At 31.7% G+C, this 17,581-nt stretch overlaps 2 protein-coding genes across 2 annotated transcripts; one reads left to right on the top strand and one right to left on the bottom strand.

Annotated features, from left to right (window-relative positions):
- The first annotated feature begins 219 nt into the window (after nt 1-219).
- LOC105213737 (sorting nexin-25) lies at nt 220-6,844 on the top strand. Its single transcript, XM_054231635.1, has 13 exons — nt 220-1,444; nt 1,733-1,829; nt 1,899-2,033; nt 2,268-2,444; nt 2,537-2,709; nt 2,775-3,023; nt 3,396-3,553; nt 3,615-4,343; nt 4,419-4,595; nt 4,738-4,875; nt 4,955-5,352; nt 5,418-5,700; nt 5,764-6,844. Exons 1-13 carry the CDS (start codon nt 1,153-1,155, stop codon nt 6,052-6,054), a joined length of 3,297 nt encoding a protein of 1,098 aa, XP_054087610.1. The 5' UTR covers nt 220-1,152; the 3' UTR covers nt 6,055-6,844.
- A 1,781-nt stretch (nt 6,845-8,625) lies between these two features.
- Nucleotides 8,626-16,770, bottom strand: LOC105213735 (17-beta-hydroxysteroid dehydrogenase 13). Its single transcript, XM_011186782.3, has 6 exons — nt 16,468-16,770; nt 10,153-10,485; nt 9,912-10,089; nt 9,350-9,490; nt 9,203-9,244; nt 8,626-9,123 (listed from the first exon to the last, which is right to left on the bottom strand). The coding sequence occupies exons 1-6, from the start codon at nt 16,491-16,493 to the stop codon at nt 8,863-8,865; spliced, it is 981 nt and encodes a 326-aa protein (XP_011185084.1). The 5' UTR covers nt 16,494-16,770; the 3' UTR covers nt 8,626-8,862.
- Between the last annotated feature and the right edge of the window lie 811 nt (nt 16,771-17,581).

The raw sequence follows: 17,581 nt of genomic DNA, 5'->3' as shown, positions 1-17,581 counted from the left end.
TTTCTTTTCATATTTTCCTACTTGTTTACGAAAGTATGCAAAGCAATATTACACGAACAACAGCGCCATCTTGAGTAAATAAATCGTCTAAAAAAATTGGCGCCAAAGTTACGAATCCAATTAAAAAGCGAATTCGTACAAAAACACGGGCTCTGCATTTTGCGCACCCATTCGTCTGTCTGACATTTCCTTTTTAACAACATTTTCGCATTTTATGAATTTTGTTTCCTACCATCTTCTCAAATCACTTGATTGTAAAAATTTTTCAGCCCGTCTTCTATTGGAGTCAATCAGAATTTTAAGTGGTGGGGCAATTAAATCCGTAACAGAAATCAGTGAAGTAGTCATCGGGCGAGTTCCCACAGAAACAGAAGTACGCACATTAACATTCTGATTATAAATGGACGGCAAGTGAAAAGAAACTGACGCAACTACAACTGAATCATTCAGTACTGATTTGTTATCTAAGTACTACATAAAAAGAGCAAACAATTTTTGTGCGTAAAAATGAACTAAATTTTAATCGGAAGCGGAAGTAAATTGATATTTAAAACGCAATAATAAATAATCCATACGATTAGCAAGCCAAGTATGTAAGGCTAGCGCTTGTAATGCATTTTCAACACTGGGTTTCAAGATTATTTACAAGGAAGCTGAATGCGATAAATACATAAATATACATACATATGAATGTACATAATTACTTGGGGGCACTGTGAGGCCGATACAAACGACAACTGCTGTCCGCGTCGACGCCCACAAATCGCGCTGTCATTTTGTCAATTGTTCAACTTGTTGCCCACTACAAGCGATTAAGAAAATCTTCAAATTTTAAAATAAATCATTTACGAAAATTTAGTATTATTAAATAAAATAACTTCTCTGCAAATGCTGTAATATTGCTGCGGCTTGTTTTGCTATATAAGTGCTTGCATATGTTGGTTGACGAGCGTGTGACACAGCACCTGCTGTAATCCACAAATTGACAGTAGCCCGTAATAAAACAAGGTCGTCTGTACAATGCGTACAATCAACGCTATAAAATATTAAAAAGGAAAGTATTCCACAGCAATAAATCGCGTATTTGACAACTAAGCGCTTGTGAGATAGCACACACCACGTCAGTTGCCGCGGGCGTGACGCTGCCTCAAAATGACCCTTGATCGACCGTTGTTTCCCATCGATCCGTTGTCGACGGCTACTGCTACGGCAGCGTTGTCATCGTCATCAACGTCGCTATCTACATGGCACATACTAAGCACCGGCAAACTAACATCACGCAATGCATTTCTCTTGGCTACGCGCGCATTACGTCTACTACAACTGAATTGGAAGGTAATCACTTCCGCTGCAGTGCTGACGCTATTGGCCATCATTTGGTACTATCCGGCATTTTTCTTCTTCTTCATATTCTTTATATATTCCACGTTTCTGGTGTTAGCAGGTGAGTGTGATATATGAATATGTATAATTAACTATCATAGCTTCTTTGCAACGCCTCAGTTGTTTTATTTTTGTTTAGTCTATCAATTTACACGCTTATCAGCCATACATTCCATTTCAATTATGCTTTTGCGCTTGTGTGCGTGTGTGTATATCACTTTCATAATCAAATCAAAAATATTTAAATTGAATTGAAGTGATTGCCAGTTAATGGTATTTCTTGCTACCGCACATTCTGCAAACTGGAAAAATATATCAATTATTTAATTATTATTTTCTCAATTCGCAGCTGTGGCCAGCACAGTGTATGTGCACTACATTTTTACCAGCACAGAGGCGCCGCCACCGAAACGTGAACCAACTAATATTCTTTACAATGCCACGAAGTAAGTGCATATTATAATATTCATGATTATTTACATAATATAATATTTACAACTATTTTTATATTACAGAAGTAACATTTTCGATCTGCCCAATCCCATTAAGAATGCCTCAAATCTACCACTTATCTTTGGTAAAACCGTGGACTTACAGCTGCAACAGCTTATTGAATATGTGCTGCGTGACTTTATGACCCATTGGCTGGGGTACGTACCGTGTTAATATTTAGCATACCAATGGCAGGCTTGTGAGTGTTATCAGTCTGTGTCTGTCATTGGAGTCAGCATTTCTTATTACAACAATAACATGACTCAGGCCTCAAAATGAATTTCTTTAAATATTGTCGATTAATCAACATATAGCTTTATTCTATGTGATATTTCCTACATATGACTCATAAAATAATATATTTTTTCGTTAATACTTTAACCCTCCTGTAGTCATGTGGTAACTCAACCCAAATTGATGAACGATATTGTGCGCGAGGACTTTTGGAATGCCATACAAAAGTTACACAATCGTGGGCTGAAAATCGATGCCGCCAAAATTATAGCTGTGGATATGGTGAACCGTGTAACGGTGCATTTAGAGAAAATACGCATAGCAGAAGCAAGAGCGTAGGTTTAAACTTAAAAAAAAAAATTACATTAACCTCAAAAAAATTTAAATTAATATTAATGAAAACTTTAATTTTCGTCGTTTTTAACAGCGCTGAAACCGGCAATCCACCAGTGTTCTCCACAAATTCCTATCTAGTGGATGAGGATACGGAATTGAAATTTCTACGTCGGCTTAGTGAAATTATGATCATTCTTTTACTGCCACGCGGCTACTCACTACCACCGCTTAAAGTGCTACTTAGCGAGATACTCTCTTACAAAAGTGCGTAGAAAATGTTTTTCAACGTTTTCGCTCGTGTTAATTAGAATTTGTCGAACTTTTTGCAGTATTCTTTCCATTGATAAAAATGCTCACCTCACCGGATTACATCAATCAGAAAGTGGTACAAAATATCGAAACACGCTTGGCAGCGGCGGCCATTAGTAAACGTAGTTATGAGTATGCAGCAAGTTTTGAAGACTTTTTAAAAATCATAAATAACGCTGGCAATTTGGAGGAGCTGTCTCTAATACGCAAAAGCATTGTAAATGATCTGATGCATGCGACTACAATACAAAATTTGCAACGTGCCAAAGGTGTGTGACATAATGAGTGAGATAATAAGATTTGATTTCATTTACAACTTTATTTTATTTTTTTAATATTTTTAATTTAATTTTTTTTTTATATATTTTTTTTTAATATTTTTATTTTATTTTTTTTTATATTATTTTTTTTTTTATATTTTTTGTTTTATTTTATTTTTTTTATATTTTTTTTTTTAATTTGTTTTTATTTTCATTACTTATTAATTTTTTTTATATATTGTTTTTTAATATATTATTACTTTTTTTTAATATTTTTTGTTTTAATTTTTTTTATATTTTTTATTTTATTTTATTTTTATTTTATTTTATTTTTAATATTTTTTATTTTATTTTATTTTATTTTTAATATTTTTTTTATAGGACTTGATCCTGACACCGAAGATCACAGTCTGTCGAAGTCGGAAATGAATGCCGCTGTGCGTTTGAAACGCTATGTACAACAGCTGACGTTTGCCAAATCGCAGTGTGAGAAGAATTTATCCAAGTACGGTTGGAACGGCAATTATACGAGCGATGTGGTAAAATAAAAAACAACTATAAGTTTGCATACTGATTAACATTAATTTATAATTACTCTAGGACTTGTCGCTAATTGAAGTCTTAAGCACCGCCGTTGGTCGCCGTTATCTAACCATCTTCTTGGAACCACTAAAAGCCAGCGCTCTAGTGGGCTTTTACTTGGCCGTAGAGGAATTGAAACATTCGCACAAATCTGCTTGGCATCAGTTGGGTACGGAAATCTTCTACACTTACATACGCGTGCCAAAACCAGAAATACAAATTGACAAACATGAACGCAAACTTATTGAAACATTTTTGCTCGGCGACACCGGTCCCGATATCTTATATGACATACAAAAGAATATTTTGAGAACACTCGAAGAAAAGTATTACGCCTCATTTGTGTTGAGTGAACAATATCGTCAATTGCGTGAGGCGTTGAATGCGGATGACTTTAAAGATCCCACCTTATTGCTGCGCACAATCAACGGCAGCGATGCCAGCTCGGACGAGTCAAGCGCTGCGCTTGAGGGCGCCGATGGTGCCAATACGACATTGGATGTCGCAGCACACACATCGTATGCGCGTCGTAAGTTGGAACAGCTGCAGGAGCGTATTGATAAGAAGAGTCAGGCGTTGGATGCGCTGAAATGTTCGGTGAAGCCTGAGTCGAAAGTGTTGCAGATATTGGAGAAGGAGATGGAGTGGTTGAAGAATGAGAAACGCCAAACGGAGACACATCTGAAACGCACGGATGCGTGGACAGAACATTTGGGCAAGTGGAAGGCGACGCTACAAAGCGTGGAGGTATGCGGAGTATAAATGAAACTTTATTTTTGCAACTTTTGATTAATTGATTAATATATATAAAATCAATTACAAATTTCGGACGAAAAGGAGTCGTTGCAGTTCATGATACTCGTGCATGTTGATGAAGATATCAATATGCCGCGTGCAGTTGAAAACAGCAGCAGTTCGGGTAAAACTGGTGGTCTGCAAGCGCGTCCGGGAGCTATATCAAGCGGTTGGGTCGTGATGCGTTCATTAAATCAAGTGCATGTGAGTAGCATTTCGATTTTTGGATTGCGAATTTTTCGATTTCGAATTTTTTGATTTCGAATTTTTCGATTTAAAATTTTTGGATTTCGAATTTTCTATTTTATTTTCTCAATATTTTATTTAAATTAAAAAATATTCGCAGGAGTTGCAACGCAAACTACGTCACGTAAATTCGAATATTAAATCACTCGATCTGCCAACGAACTTCAAGTTTTTCTTTCTGAAAAATGATCGTCACGCGCTTGAAAAGGCTAAAGGACAAATACAAAAGTTTTTGAATGTAAATATCACTACTATATTGTTGTTGTTGGAAAATCAATAATTTTAGAATCTTAATTTTTTTATTCATTGAACCACAGTTCATACTGGAGGACGATCATTTAAATGGTAGCGAGGCGATTTACAGTTTTCTCAGTCCCAGTTCGGAACATCTCAAACAGACGCTGCCCTCGCCGAAGAAGTCGAAATTCTCATTATCCACATTGTTCAAAAGTGACACCGCGAAAGCCGGTGAATTAAGCAAAGCGAACGATCCCTTTTGGGGCTTACATCGTGATGACGAGGATATTTCGACTTATCTGGAAGGTGATCCCAGTGCAGACTCGAAGTTTTTAGCCGACTTGGATAGCAAAGACTCCATAGCGGAACCTTTGTATGCGTTGCTAGGTGAAATATTCGATATGGGTGGCGTTTTCAAGTGGTTGCGCAAGAGTTTGATATCGTTTGTGCAGATCACCTATGGCAGAACAATAAATAGGTTGGATAATAAAGGTTCAAGTCAAAAGAAATAAAAAAAAATATATAATTTTATATAATTTCCAGACAAATACGCGAGTCCGTGGCATATTTGTTCGAGGAATCGATGTTGCACTATTACTTCTCCGCCATATTGAAGTCATTTTGGCCCGGTGGCGTGCTGGCCTCTTCGTACCCTGTACGTTCGGAAGACATCAAGGAGATGACACGCAATGCAGCAAAGGATTTGCTCATGGATCATATACCAGAGGTGCTGTGCAATTTAGTGGGCGCACAAACGGCTAAACACGGTGTGCTGAAGGTCTTTGAGGCCATGCAAAATCCCACATACAACAAGCAGCTATTCTATGTGCGTACAAATGCGTTGAAAGTCGAAATTTGTTTGTAATAATATTTAATTTAAACTCCACAGGAGCTGCTGGAAATACTAATGATTGAGTTCTTTCCCGAAATACGTCAGCTAAAGCTGCCTGGCGCGACGAAGTCCGCAACGTCCGCTGCGGCCACAACTACAAACTACAGTCATGCTGCTACCACCTTGATTACATCAACAACAACAACAGCAGCTGCGGCGGCTGCGGCTGGAAGTGGTAGTGGCAGCGCTAATAACAACAATCAACAGCATGCGACATACCAACAACCATCTGAGAAACCACAACCTTTGCAGTTTCAACAACATCACTTTGCTAGCAACGGTAAATAGTAAGGAAAAAAACAAAAACAACACAAATTTAGCACCAAAGTAATAAAAAAGAATTTTACAACCGATATATACAAATATTACTTACTATATAAGGGCATTATATATACACTATATATATATGTGTATGTATGTATATACTAAGTAACCATGAATGGCTTTAAACTTTTAGGTGGTAATTTTAAGAAAATGTGATTAACCAAAGCGCTTTGCTCCTTTTTACTGCAACTACACTCATTTATGTTAAAAAAAAACTCCGTTATGAAATCTCTTATATATATACAGATATGTTTATAAATCAATGTTTTATATAGTGTTATTATAATTAATTAATTTCTGTGAAATATGACAATTTTCCAAGCGTAGATATTATTTTTTATGATTTCTAACTGTAAATATGACGATTATGATTTGAAACAGTCTTATATTTATGCTTTTAAATTCTTTTTCTTTAAAAAATTATTATTTTTTATTTATCAAATGTAATAATAATAACCAGTATTAGTTTCGAAATTTCGAATTGCAATATTGAAATATTCAAAAATAATAAATAATAACATTCCAAAGGTTATATGTATGTGTAAGTGAAAGTAAAAATTCAATAAACACAAAATACAATATTAACTGTAATTAGTTGTAATTGCATACCAACAACAGCAACAAGTAATCATTATAGTAAATTATAGCAAAATGATATTATATGTATGAAATAGTTAAATTTGTAAGTGATTTTGTTGGCAGAAATTTGGTGGGTTTATGTGATTTCCATAAATGTATTTTACACACAAATAAACACAACAACTACAAATATATAATAGCTAAGAGAGTTTTTGAGATATATATTTACATATATGTATGAAGGACAGTTGCCGAATGCAGCCAACAGCGCGAATAATATTAAAGGAAGTAATATAAAAAAAAACTTAAAATAAATGTAAAAAAATAAAGAAAATTAAAATAAAATATATAAAAAAAAAAATAAAAATAATAATAAAATAAATAATTAGAAAACAAACTAAAATTAAATGTAAAAAAAATAAATAAAGAAAAAGAAAAAAAATTAAATAAAATATATAAAAAAATAAAAATAAAATATAAAAAAATAATAATAAAATAAAATTAAAAAAAATAAAGAAACATAAAAAAAAATAAAATATAGAAAAATATTAAAAATAAAATTTTGGAAAAAAAATAAAAATAATAATATAAAAAAATAATAATAAAATTAAAAAAATAAAGAAAATAAAAAAATAAAGAAATAAAGAAAAGCATTGAAATAAAATATATAAAAAATATAAAAGTAATAATAAAATCATATTAAAAAAATGAAAAATAAATAAAATATAAAAAAATAAAAATAATAAAAAAATAAAGAAAAACATTGAAATAAAATATATAAAAAATATAAAAATAATAATAAAATCATATTAAAAAAAATAAAATGAAAAATAAATAAAATATAAAAAACTAATAAAAATAATAATTAAAAAACAAACTAAAAATAAATGTAAAAAAATAAATAAAGAAAATTAAAAAAAAAAATTAAATAAAATATATAAAAAAATAAAAATAATAATAAAATAAAAAAATAAAAAAAAATAATAATAAAATAAAAAAATAAAAAAAAATAATAATAAAATAAAAAAATAAAAAAAATAATAATAAAATAAAATAAAGAAACTTAAAAAAAAATAAAATAAAATATAGAAAAAAATTAAAAATTAAATTTAGAAAAAGAAAAATAAAAATAATAATAAAATAAAAAAATAAAGAAAAAAATTAAAATGAAATATATAAAAAATATAAAAATAATAATAAAATCATATTAAAAAAAAAATGAAAAATAAATAAAATATAAAAAAATAAAAATAATAATAAAATTTGAAAATTAAAAAAAAAAACTATAAAAAAAATAAAAATATTAAAAAATTAAGAAAAAAATAAAATATAAAAAAATAACAATAAAAAAATAAAAAATAAATAAAGATACATAAAAAAATTAAAATAAAATATAGAAAAAAATTAAAAATAAAATTTAGAAAGAAAAATAATAAAATAAATAAAATTAAAAAAAAATAAAACAAATAAAGAAAAAAATTAAAATAAAATATATAAAAAAATATAAAAATTATAATAAAATCAAATTAAAAAAAATGAAAAAATAAATGAAGAAACTTAAAAAAAAATTAAAAAATGTATAAAAAATAAAATTTAAATAAAGTAATAAAAAAAATAAATAAAATTAAAAAAATTTAATACAGCAAAACACAGTTAACGTAAAAGTTGCCGAAAGCGAACAAATAAAAAATAACATTATATGTAACCAACATACAAACAAACAAACAAATCTCTGTATACATGTACACAAAACAATAATTGCAGCATATACGATTAAATAGAAAATATGAATGTTTTTTTTTTTCTTTTTCAAAGTCAATAATGTATGTTTGTATGTATTTATCTGCATGTTCAAAAGACAAACGTTCTACAGAATTCAATATAAAACCAAACAACCAGCATACATCAACCATTATGTAACACTGTATGTGGATAAATAATAATGAAAAAAAAACATTTATGTAAAATTTTACGAAAATATTATTTTTATTTTTTATTAAAATCGTATTAAACGTATAGCGCATAATTTGAAAAGGGTAATATAAAAAGTATGTATGTTACTTAACAATATACATATGTATATGTATATATTTTTTTTGGTACTTTCTATGAAAAAAAAAACAAAAACAACAAAATGGCATATAAATGCGGCCTAACTCTAAAATTATAAAAATTATAAAATTTTATTTCCACTCATTTATCTGAGTCCACACCACAGTCGAGGAAGTCATCCACCAGCCGCATAGCATTGCGTGGCAGCAAACGGCCGACTTTCTCCAAATACAAGAAATCACGTGGTATGCTGGCGTGTTCGGTGCTGGTACGTTGTGCGCGTATAATGCTCGCTGCCGCATCGGTGGGCTTGACCAGCTTGAAGAGGCTGGGGAAACGATAGCGTGGACGCTTGCACAGGCCAGTATCGACCATGTATGGGTAGATGGTGGTCAATTTGATCTGAATATGAGAGAAACATATAAAAGAATTAAATAAATTAATTAAAATTGTGAAAAATGCAATTTAAAAGTAAACTCACATTATTCTGTGGGTTCTTGTGTCGTAATTCTTCGCTCAGCGCCTGAAAGTAGACAAAAATGAAAAACGTAGCTTAGTAACTGTTCTCATGCAATGCAATCCATTGGCTAAATGGGACCAAAAAGTTTTCTTATCTACTACTACTCACCTCCATGAGACCGCGCACAGCGAATTTTGTACCACAGTATGGCACCAAATTGGGTAAACCGAAGAGACCGGCACACGATGATAAGGCGACAAAGTGTCCTTCATTGCGCTCGACCATTTCGGGGAGGAAAGCTTGAATGATCTGTAAGAATGAAATAAAATAAATAAGCAACTTCAAAGCATAGGAAGAGTTCAGAGGGGAAGAGAAGGAGTCGAGACTCCAGAGCACAGCTTCTTCCCAGTCTCCCAGGAACATCGGGAAAGAACCCTACTTGCAAATGAGAAGTTCGTGTTGGCTCGTAGAAATCATAAAACCAAGGGTTCTATGGACAATGTACTTGTAAACATGTACATGTCCAGACTTCTACACAAACCTCGGTGGGTCTTGAGACAGACCCACTACAAAGTTCAATATTAAGGTAAGTTATTGTTAAGAGTACAAATTAGGCTCTTTTCTACTCCCTTTGTTGTAGTGATCCTCTTAAGAACCACCATTCATAACTCTTATATAAAATCAAGCTCTGATTTTTTATTGATTTAACAGTAATTCTATATTCACTCACCCAGAAATGTGCCAACACATTAATCTCATACATTGTTCGAATCTCAGTCTCGGTGTGTTCAGTTATTGGATGGCAAGGCATAATACCAGCATTATTTACAACAATACTAATAAAGCCATGTTCCTTCTTGATCTGCTCAGCCAAGGCGTTGATCTCATCGCGTTTTGTAACATTGCACCTTTAAGCGAGAATTAATCAAAATTTTTTATATTCACAGTTTAATAGTGGTATAGTCACTTACGTATAACCGTGAGCCTCGCCACCGTAAGCCTTGATTTCCTTCACCGTCTGCAGATTGGCTTCCTCGTTCACATCCCAACAGATGAGCTTAGCACCAAGTGCGCTGTACTGCAAGGCGAGCTCCTTGCCAATGCCATGTCCAGTGCCGGTGATCAACACAGTTTTACCACTGACATTGATCTCTTGCGGCACAAATGTTTTGACTATCGACTCGATTATCGCTATCCAGAATTTGAAGATCAACAATGCTATATCTAGTACCAGCGTGACGATATTGTAAATATCAATGTTGGTCTTATTGTTATTGTTGTTAGTGCTGGCGGCGTTATTGGCGCTGTGTGGAAGATGAAGAAAAAGAAATATTCAAATTATTGAGATGTTTCGAAAAACTTGATATATTTATTAATAACTCATATTGTACGCCGTATTTTTGATAAAACCTATAATTAGATATATTGGAGCTACGGGGAGTTATGTACCGATTTTCATATTTTTTGGTGAAGTGACACATTATTAGAAGAAACAGATTCCCTCTGAATTAAATTAAAATATCTGTGAGATTTAATGATTTTTTCGGTGAAAAATTACGCTTTGGCACTAAGTTCTTCATGTTCGATATCTGAAGCCTTAAAAGGTTATAGTCCGATTTCGACAATTTTTGCACAAGTGTTGCCACGCCTCAAATACAGTGTTTGTGTAAAATTTTATTCCGCGATCTTCATTGGTTCGTAATATATATGTAACTGTTGAGGGAATCAGATGGAATTCAAACTTGAGTTAAATGGGAAGTATTCGTGGTTGTGAGCCATTTTCGCGCATTTTTCATCCGCGTTATGAGGCTGTCATGAAAATATTATATACCGAGTTTCATTGAAATCGGTCGAGTAGTTCCTGAGATAAGGTTTTTGACGCATAAGTGGGCAACGCCACGCCTATTTTCCATTTTTTTTAAGTCTGAGTGCAGCTCCCTTCTGACATTTCTTCGGTAAATGTGTTTCTGGCGTTTTTCGTTTGTGAGTTATCGCACTTTAAGTAATTTTCAACATCACCTTTGTATGGGAGGTGGGCATGGTTATTATCCGATTTCAATTATTTTCATGGTGTGTGATGGGGTATGTAAGAGAAATCACTGTAGAAAATTTGGTTAATATAGCTTTATTGGTTTGCGAGATATTCACATAAAACTTGCTTAGGGGCGGGCCCACTCCCATTTAAAAAAAATTACATCCAAATATGCCCCTTCATATTGCGATCCATCATACCAAATTTTATTTCCATATTTATTTCCATTTGTGGCTTAGTTATAACACTTTATATGTTTTCGGAGTTCGCCATTTTGTGGGCGTGGCAGTGTTCCGATTCCATTTTCAATAGCAACCCTCTCACGGTCCCAAGGAACATGTGTGCAAAGTTTCGTTGCAAGGATTGCAACTTTGTTGCGAGAGTATAAAAGAAAACACTTAAAAGGCCTTTCAAAGCGTTAGCAACCCTATTAAAAATATTAAAAAAATGGTCTGGCGCTCTTAAATTATATATACTGCCCCAGTCCACATGCAATATGCGTTAATTAAGCTTAAAACGTTTCAGTATGAATAATATTAGAAAATGTGACATTAACCGTTAATCGCAAGTCATTAAAAACCAATAAAATCCATCACTCGTATATACTAGAAAAAAAAAAATTGATTTTGCAAAATATTTACATACATTTCTCATTGAATTTTATTATTACTAATTTCTGCAATTAAATATTATTTGCATTTTAATGGCCGACTACTGTCATTAGCGCTTACACAAGATGGATTAGTGTCAGAGGGTAGTGGATACATACAGAGAAAACTATTTACATAAAAAATAATAATATATAGCAAAACACGTGCGTTTTAGAAATCAAAAAAAAATAATAAAAAAAAAATAATTAAAAAAAAAATAATTATTATAAATGTATTATTATCTTAAATCGCTCATTAAATACAATTTAAGCGAGTTTATTCCTCAGCAATCCAGTTATTAGTTCATTTACTCTATATGGAACTAATTACTCCTCACAAATCCTGTTATTAGATCACTAACTGTACATGCAACTAATTAAAAACGTCTTACAATTAAAAAGTGTTAATAATTGTTTATAAATTAATTTTTTTTTTAATTCTTCCACTTGAAATCACTATAGAGACTTTGCTCAATGACTTGCAAAAAAAGAAGCGTTTTTAACAAGCCATTAACTTAAACACTGAAAATACATTGATTACACGTGTGTACAGTTCTAGATTATGACATTAAATTGGCATTAAGTATAAATAGCGGTAAACAATAGCTGTATGTATTTGTTTAAACGTGTTTTTTCGCAACTTTGTAGTTGCTTGTCATTCAAAAGTTAACAGCATTTTTATTGTTGTAGTGAAATTTAACAGCATTGTTTTTTTACCTCATTCAATTTTATTTAATCACACACGGTATCAACTATTATTAACCTTTTGCATATTGTTATTAAATGCCGTGCCAATTAACTTGTTTTATTTCTAAATTGCCGCGCAAGCGCAATCGGCAGCCATGCGGTGCAGTTCAATGAGCACGCGACTAGCACATTTATAACTACAATATAATATAATAAATAATATGAATATTGTTTTATTGTTCATCATCATGTAGTTTAATTGTAGTTCAATTAATAATTTTTATTTTATATAATTTTTGTGATAAAAAATCTTGGATGATACCGAAATTACCAGAAGAGACCGCATGTACTTTTTAGATAGTTGTTTAAAAAATGTGTGTGTGTTCAAAAAATAACGGGAATTTTCGTGTTTTTAGACAAAAAAAAATTAATTCGTATGCATATAACATTTATATGTTATCACCTTTAAAATAGTCCCCATTCGAAGATTCATTTATACCAGCGCTACTTCCAATCGTCGAAACACTTCGACGCAGCGATAGCTTTTGACTCTTTCAGCGATTTCTCGTATGGTAGTAAAACGACGGCTCTTTAAGGTTCTCTTTTTTTTGAAATAGGAAAAAGTCATATGGATTCATGTCTGACGCTTATGGAGGCTGCAGTATCGTTACAGTTACGTATTGTTTTTGAAAAAGCAACAAAGTGTGAGCTTTTAACGAACGAAAATTGCCAAGCTTATTAAGTTGCATCTAATCTTACCGGCGGATACAAATAAAGTAAGCATTGAATACTACAGGGGCATGTACTTAAAAAAAATTTACAGTTGGACTTTCCTAACACATGAACTTAAAAAATTCCCGTTATTTTTTGAATACACAACGAATAGCAGGGTCCCATGATGAGAATTAAAACTGAAGCTTGATTAAATATTCTAAGTAAAACTAGTAACTATAAGTACTGTTCCTTAGGCTACTCAACAAAACACCTCTCCATACTCAATTGATGCTAATTCTGGAGTAGGATAAGATCGATCCTTGAAAAAAATTTTTCTTGTGAAAAAAATTCCTCACTTGTTTTGAGCTCTATCCTTGATCCATAAGTATCGAGAAGGTGATGATATGGTAGGATTGCAATGGAGCTAAAAAATTGGAATTCCTAGCAATGATAAAAGTGCGATATCTTTGGATAGAATAATATTCTTAACCCATTCGATGCCATTGTACTCGCTTGGGTACAGAGAAAAATATTTTTGTTTTTTTACTCGCTTGGGTACAGAAAAAAATATTTTTGTTTTTTTACCCAAGCGAGTACAATTGGATCGACCATTTTTGTACAATTTTTTTCTGTATTTTATGTTTCTTTTTTGAAAATTATAATAAACAAATGCTTTAGCATTAACATTTCTAATAGATATAAATATATTTACATACGAAATTAAATTTAATAGCTAAATTAGCAATAATTTCAACCGAATTGCCTGTATATAAATAAACATATTTACATATATACAGTAATAAGTGCAACAATAACGTTTCAAATTATTAACTGCAAAATATAAGTAATAACGACTAAGTGGAAAATCTATGGTAAAAGGGAAGGGGTGTCCAATGTCAATGCTAGTGATTAGTGATCTGTTAGATAACTGTTATTTCGCGTTAAAATCGCATTGAACTTGAATTACAAATATTTATGCACAGGCATACATGAGCAATTGCAGCGATTGGACGCGGCAAGTGAAGGCTATGCGTGGATCTAATTACATGTTATCGTTGTATAATTACTTGGAAGCAAAAATATTGTTAAACGACTTACATATATGTATGTTTACATAAACTAAAAATTTAATTGCAGTTCCTTAAGTATTTAAAAAGTTTTAAGTTCAAAAAAGCTTATTGCAAAATTAGTTACAGTTTTCCACAATAAAAAGTATTTAAATATGATAATTTTTCATATACATATGTAGAAATATCATGTATTTTGTTGCCTAAAATTTTATTACTACTCGAAATCTACTCGGTTTAACTTCAAAATTCTTAGCTCTTACGAATTGTGTAAACAGAAATGCATTCAATTTCGTTATTCACATACAAACACATTTTCTATTGATAAGATAATCATATCAGTAATGACAAAATAATCAGCTTTAGTTCAAATTTCGACCCTAGATACGAAATTATTTATTTATACCTAAAATGCAGTAAATAATTAAAAAATATACTAAATTTGTAAGCGATATATATGTAGTACATCGTGTATGCATGTATATACAGTGGAACTCCCATAATTCGAATCACGATAATCCACAAAAAAAACTTCGAGTTTTAAAAGTTTTTTATTAAAACATAAATTTTTTCAAACATCTGTAAAATATAGATTTGGCTCTTGATGTCTGTATCCCATGTCTTTGTTACATGATTTATGTAATATCATATTTTTTGTTCGCCTCCATACGATATAGGGACTCTTTTCTGCCTCGATGGTAAAATTTAAAATTTTGTATTATGCCCTGGTAGCAAAGTTCGATTTATGGTATGAAATTTGTAAGAACTTTGACTTATATTGCCTTTTCAAGAGTTTGAGATCTTCGAGTTATAGAAGTTCCACTGTAGATATAATTTTTACTAATATGTGTTTATTTACTCTTTCATACTAAACTTCCACTGTATGTTCTTATCAGCAGTTTTCTTGTTTTTTGAGTATTTGGTCAAAGGTACTGATTACTATTGCATGGAGCGGTGATAATATGAAGTGTAATGGTCGTTTTCATAAAACTTTGAACTTAATAAATAACACTAAAACAGATTAAATCGCTTTTACACTATTGTAATCTGATTGATAACCTGATAGTCAACAGATAGTTGACACTTAATTAGGAGTAATCAATGTAATAAATATTTTAGAGCTCATTTAAAGTCACAATAACTTAATTTTTAATAAATTTAACAGTTCAAATACAAATATAAACTATTTTTTTTATGTAGAATATAAATTTTAAAGAAATGAAAGGGAAATTTATTTCATGAAATAATTTGTTTTATAATTTCTTTTATTTCCATTTTTTATGTTAAAATAATTTTATTTTAATTTAATTTTACATACTGAAATGTGCCGTATAATATAATATTTCTAAATTAATGCATTAAATTTAAAGTAAGTTTTGAAAAATGAAATAAATTAAATTATTATTTTTTTTTTAATTTTCTAAATCAGTTGGCAACTCTAAATAATTTTTTTTTACTATTTGTGCTAATTTTATACAAATTATTATTATTTTGAAAAAAATTTGGATTAAACTGTAGTTGAAAATTTATTGAGGGTGGCAACCCTACTGTAATTTTTATGAAAACCACAAGTTTTTAATGTATTTAAAGGCTAAACGTTTTTAGTTATGCTGTACTCTTTTACTTAGTATTTGTTTTCATATTTTTTTAAAATTAAATTAAGCTGGCAACTCTAAATATTTTTTAATATTGAAATTTGCAAGTTTTGATTTAATATATAATTTTTTAAATTTTTAGAATTTTGTAATCTATCTATTTTATATATAATTGTATGTATATAAGTGTGATTATATATACAGTTTTCTAATGTTTCTATGAGCAGCTGACAAAAACAATTACATTCTCGCATTAAAAAAAAAAATTATCATATTTTTATACACATATATATCCATATGTACGCGCAGCTCACACGCTCCCACATGTCTTTTGAAAAAAAAAACAAACAATATTTTTTATGCGCGCCACATTTTCCAGCTGCTTCGGTTCTCAAGTTTTTTAGATTTAAAAATAATGTCAATAATTCTTTGCACATGTTGCACTTACCACCGAAGCAGTGGTCACTGGCGTTAATAACACTCATACGCCCTGGACACTTTTTCAGTTAAGAAAACACACAAAAATAGATACACCCACTCACCTCACAGAATTCGACGGTTGCACCATTTTCAAGTAAATATTCGATGCACAATTTATATTTTTAAAGAAATAAGGATTCTTATCCTTCTTCTGTACTATTTGCACTTCCACTAGAGACCAGAGCAATCGTATAAACCGTAACCGGCCGTTTCAGAATTCCAACTGAAAATCTAGAAATGCGCGCACCGCTCACTCACACCGAAATAAAGCCACAAACGCCATATATTATCTATATATAAGCGCATCAGTTGTGTAAAGACAGCTTGGACCGTTGGCAGCGCTGTCGACTCAGCGGCGGCGGCGGCGTCGTTCTACAATCACATAACTCACCGTCAGCGTGTAGTTAGAATATGTCAAGCAATTCGCATAGCTAGCCGGTGTGCGCACATATCAAAGCTATAAACAGTTGTATCTCCGTGTGTGTTTTTTTTTTTTTTTTTTTTTTTTTTTTTTTTTTTTTATAGTAGGGGGAAGCATCGAAAGCCGAAGTGCGGAACTTTAATCCGCTAAACCTAACCTACTCCCAGCACAAAACACTCCCACGGAACCACCGGATTAAGTATTACTTCATGGGAGTGTCAAGACAATTTAAGTCTCCTCTATAGCGCGGACTGACTGACGCCTAGCCTGTTGTAGATGTCTCAATTCTGTCATTATTATGGCTGCCGCTTCGCTAACAGCTTTCCAATTATCAGAGGACTGACACATAAGTGCAGTCAAATTTTCCACCGTCAAGTTACCACCCATGGTTGTTATCAACTTTTCCCTTATATCTAAAAATCGAGGGCAATAGAAAAATACGTGCTCAGAGTCTTCTACGGACTCTGCACACACCGGACAGTACGGACTAACGTCATTACGGAATTTGTATAGGTAACTTCTGAAGCACCCGTGACCACTTAAAATTTGGGTCAGGTGGAAATCAAGGTCACCATGCTTTCTATATATCCACGAATGGATGTCTGGTATTAGTCTGTGTGTCCACCGTCCTTTAGTTGAGGCTTCCCACCGTTGCTGCCACTTCAAGATGCTCATTTTCCTCTCGTCTAACTTTTTATTCTCTGAGGGGGGCGCTGCTACCATATGCAGTCGCACGAATTCATCTCCCTGGATGT

Source organism: Zeugodacus cucurbitae, chromosome 5 (assembly GCF_028554725.1).
Source record: "Zeugodacus cucurbitae isolate PBARC_wt_2022May chromosome 5, idZeuCucr1.2, whole genome shotgun sequence".
NCBI lineage: Eukaryota > Metazoa > Arthropoda > Insecta > Diptera > Tephritidae > Zeugodacus > Zeugodacus cucurbitae.
Note: the sequence above shows the minus strand (reverse complement) of the source record. Positions and strands in the feature narration are given on the sequence as shown.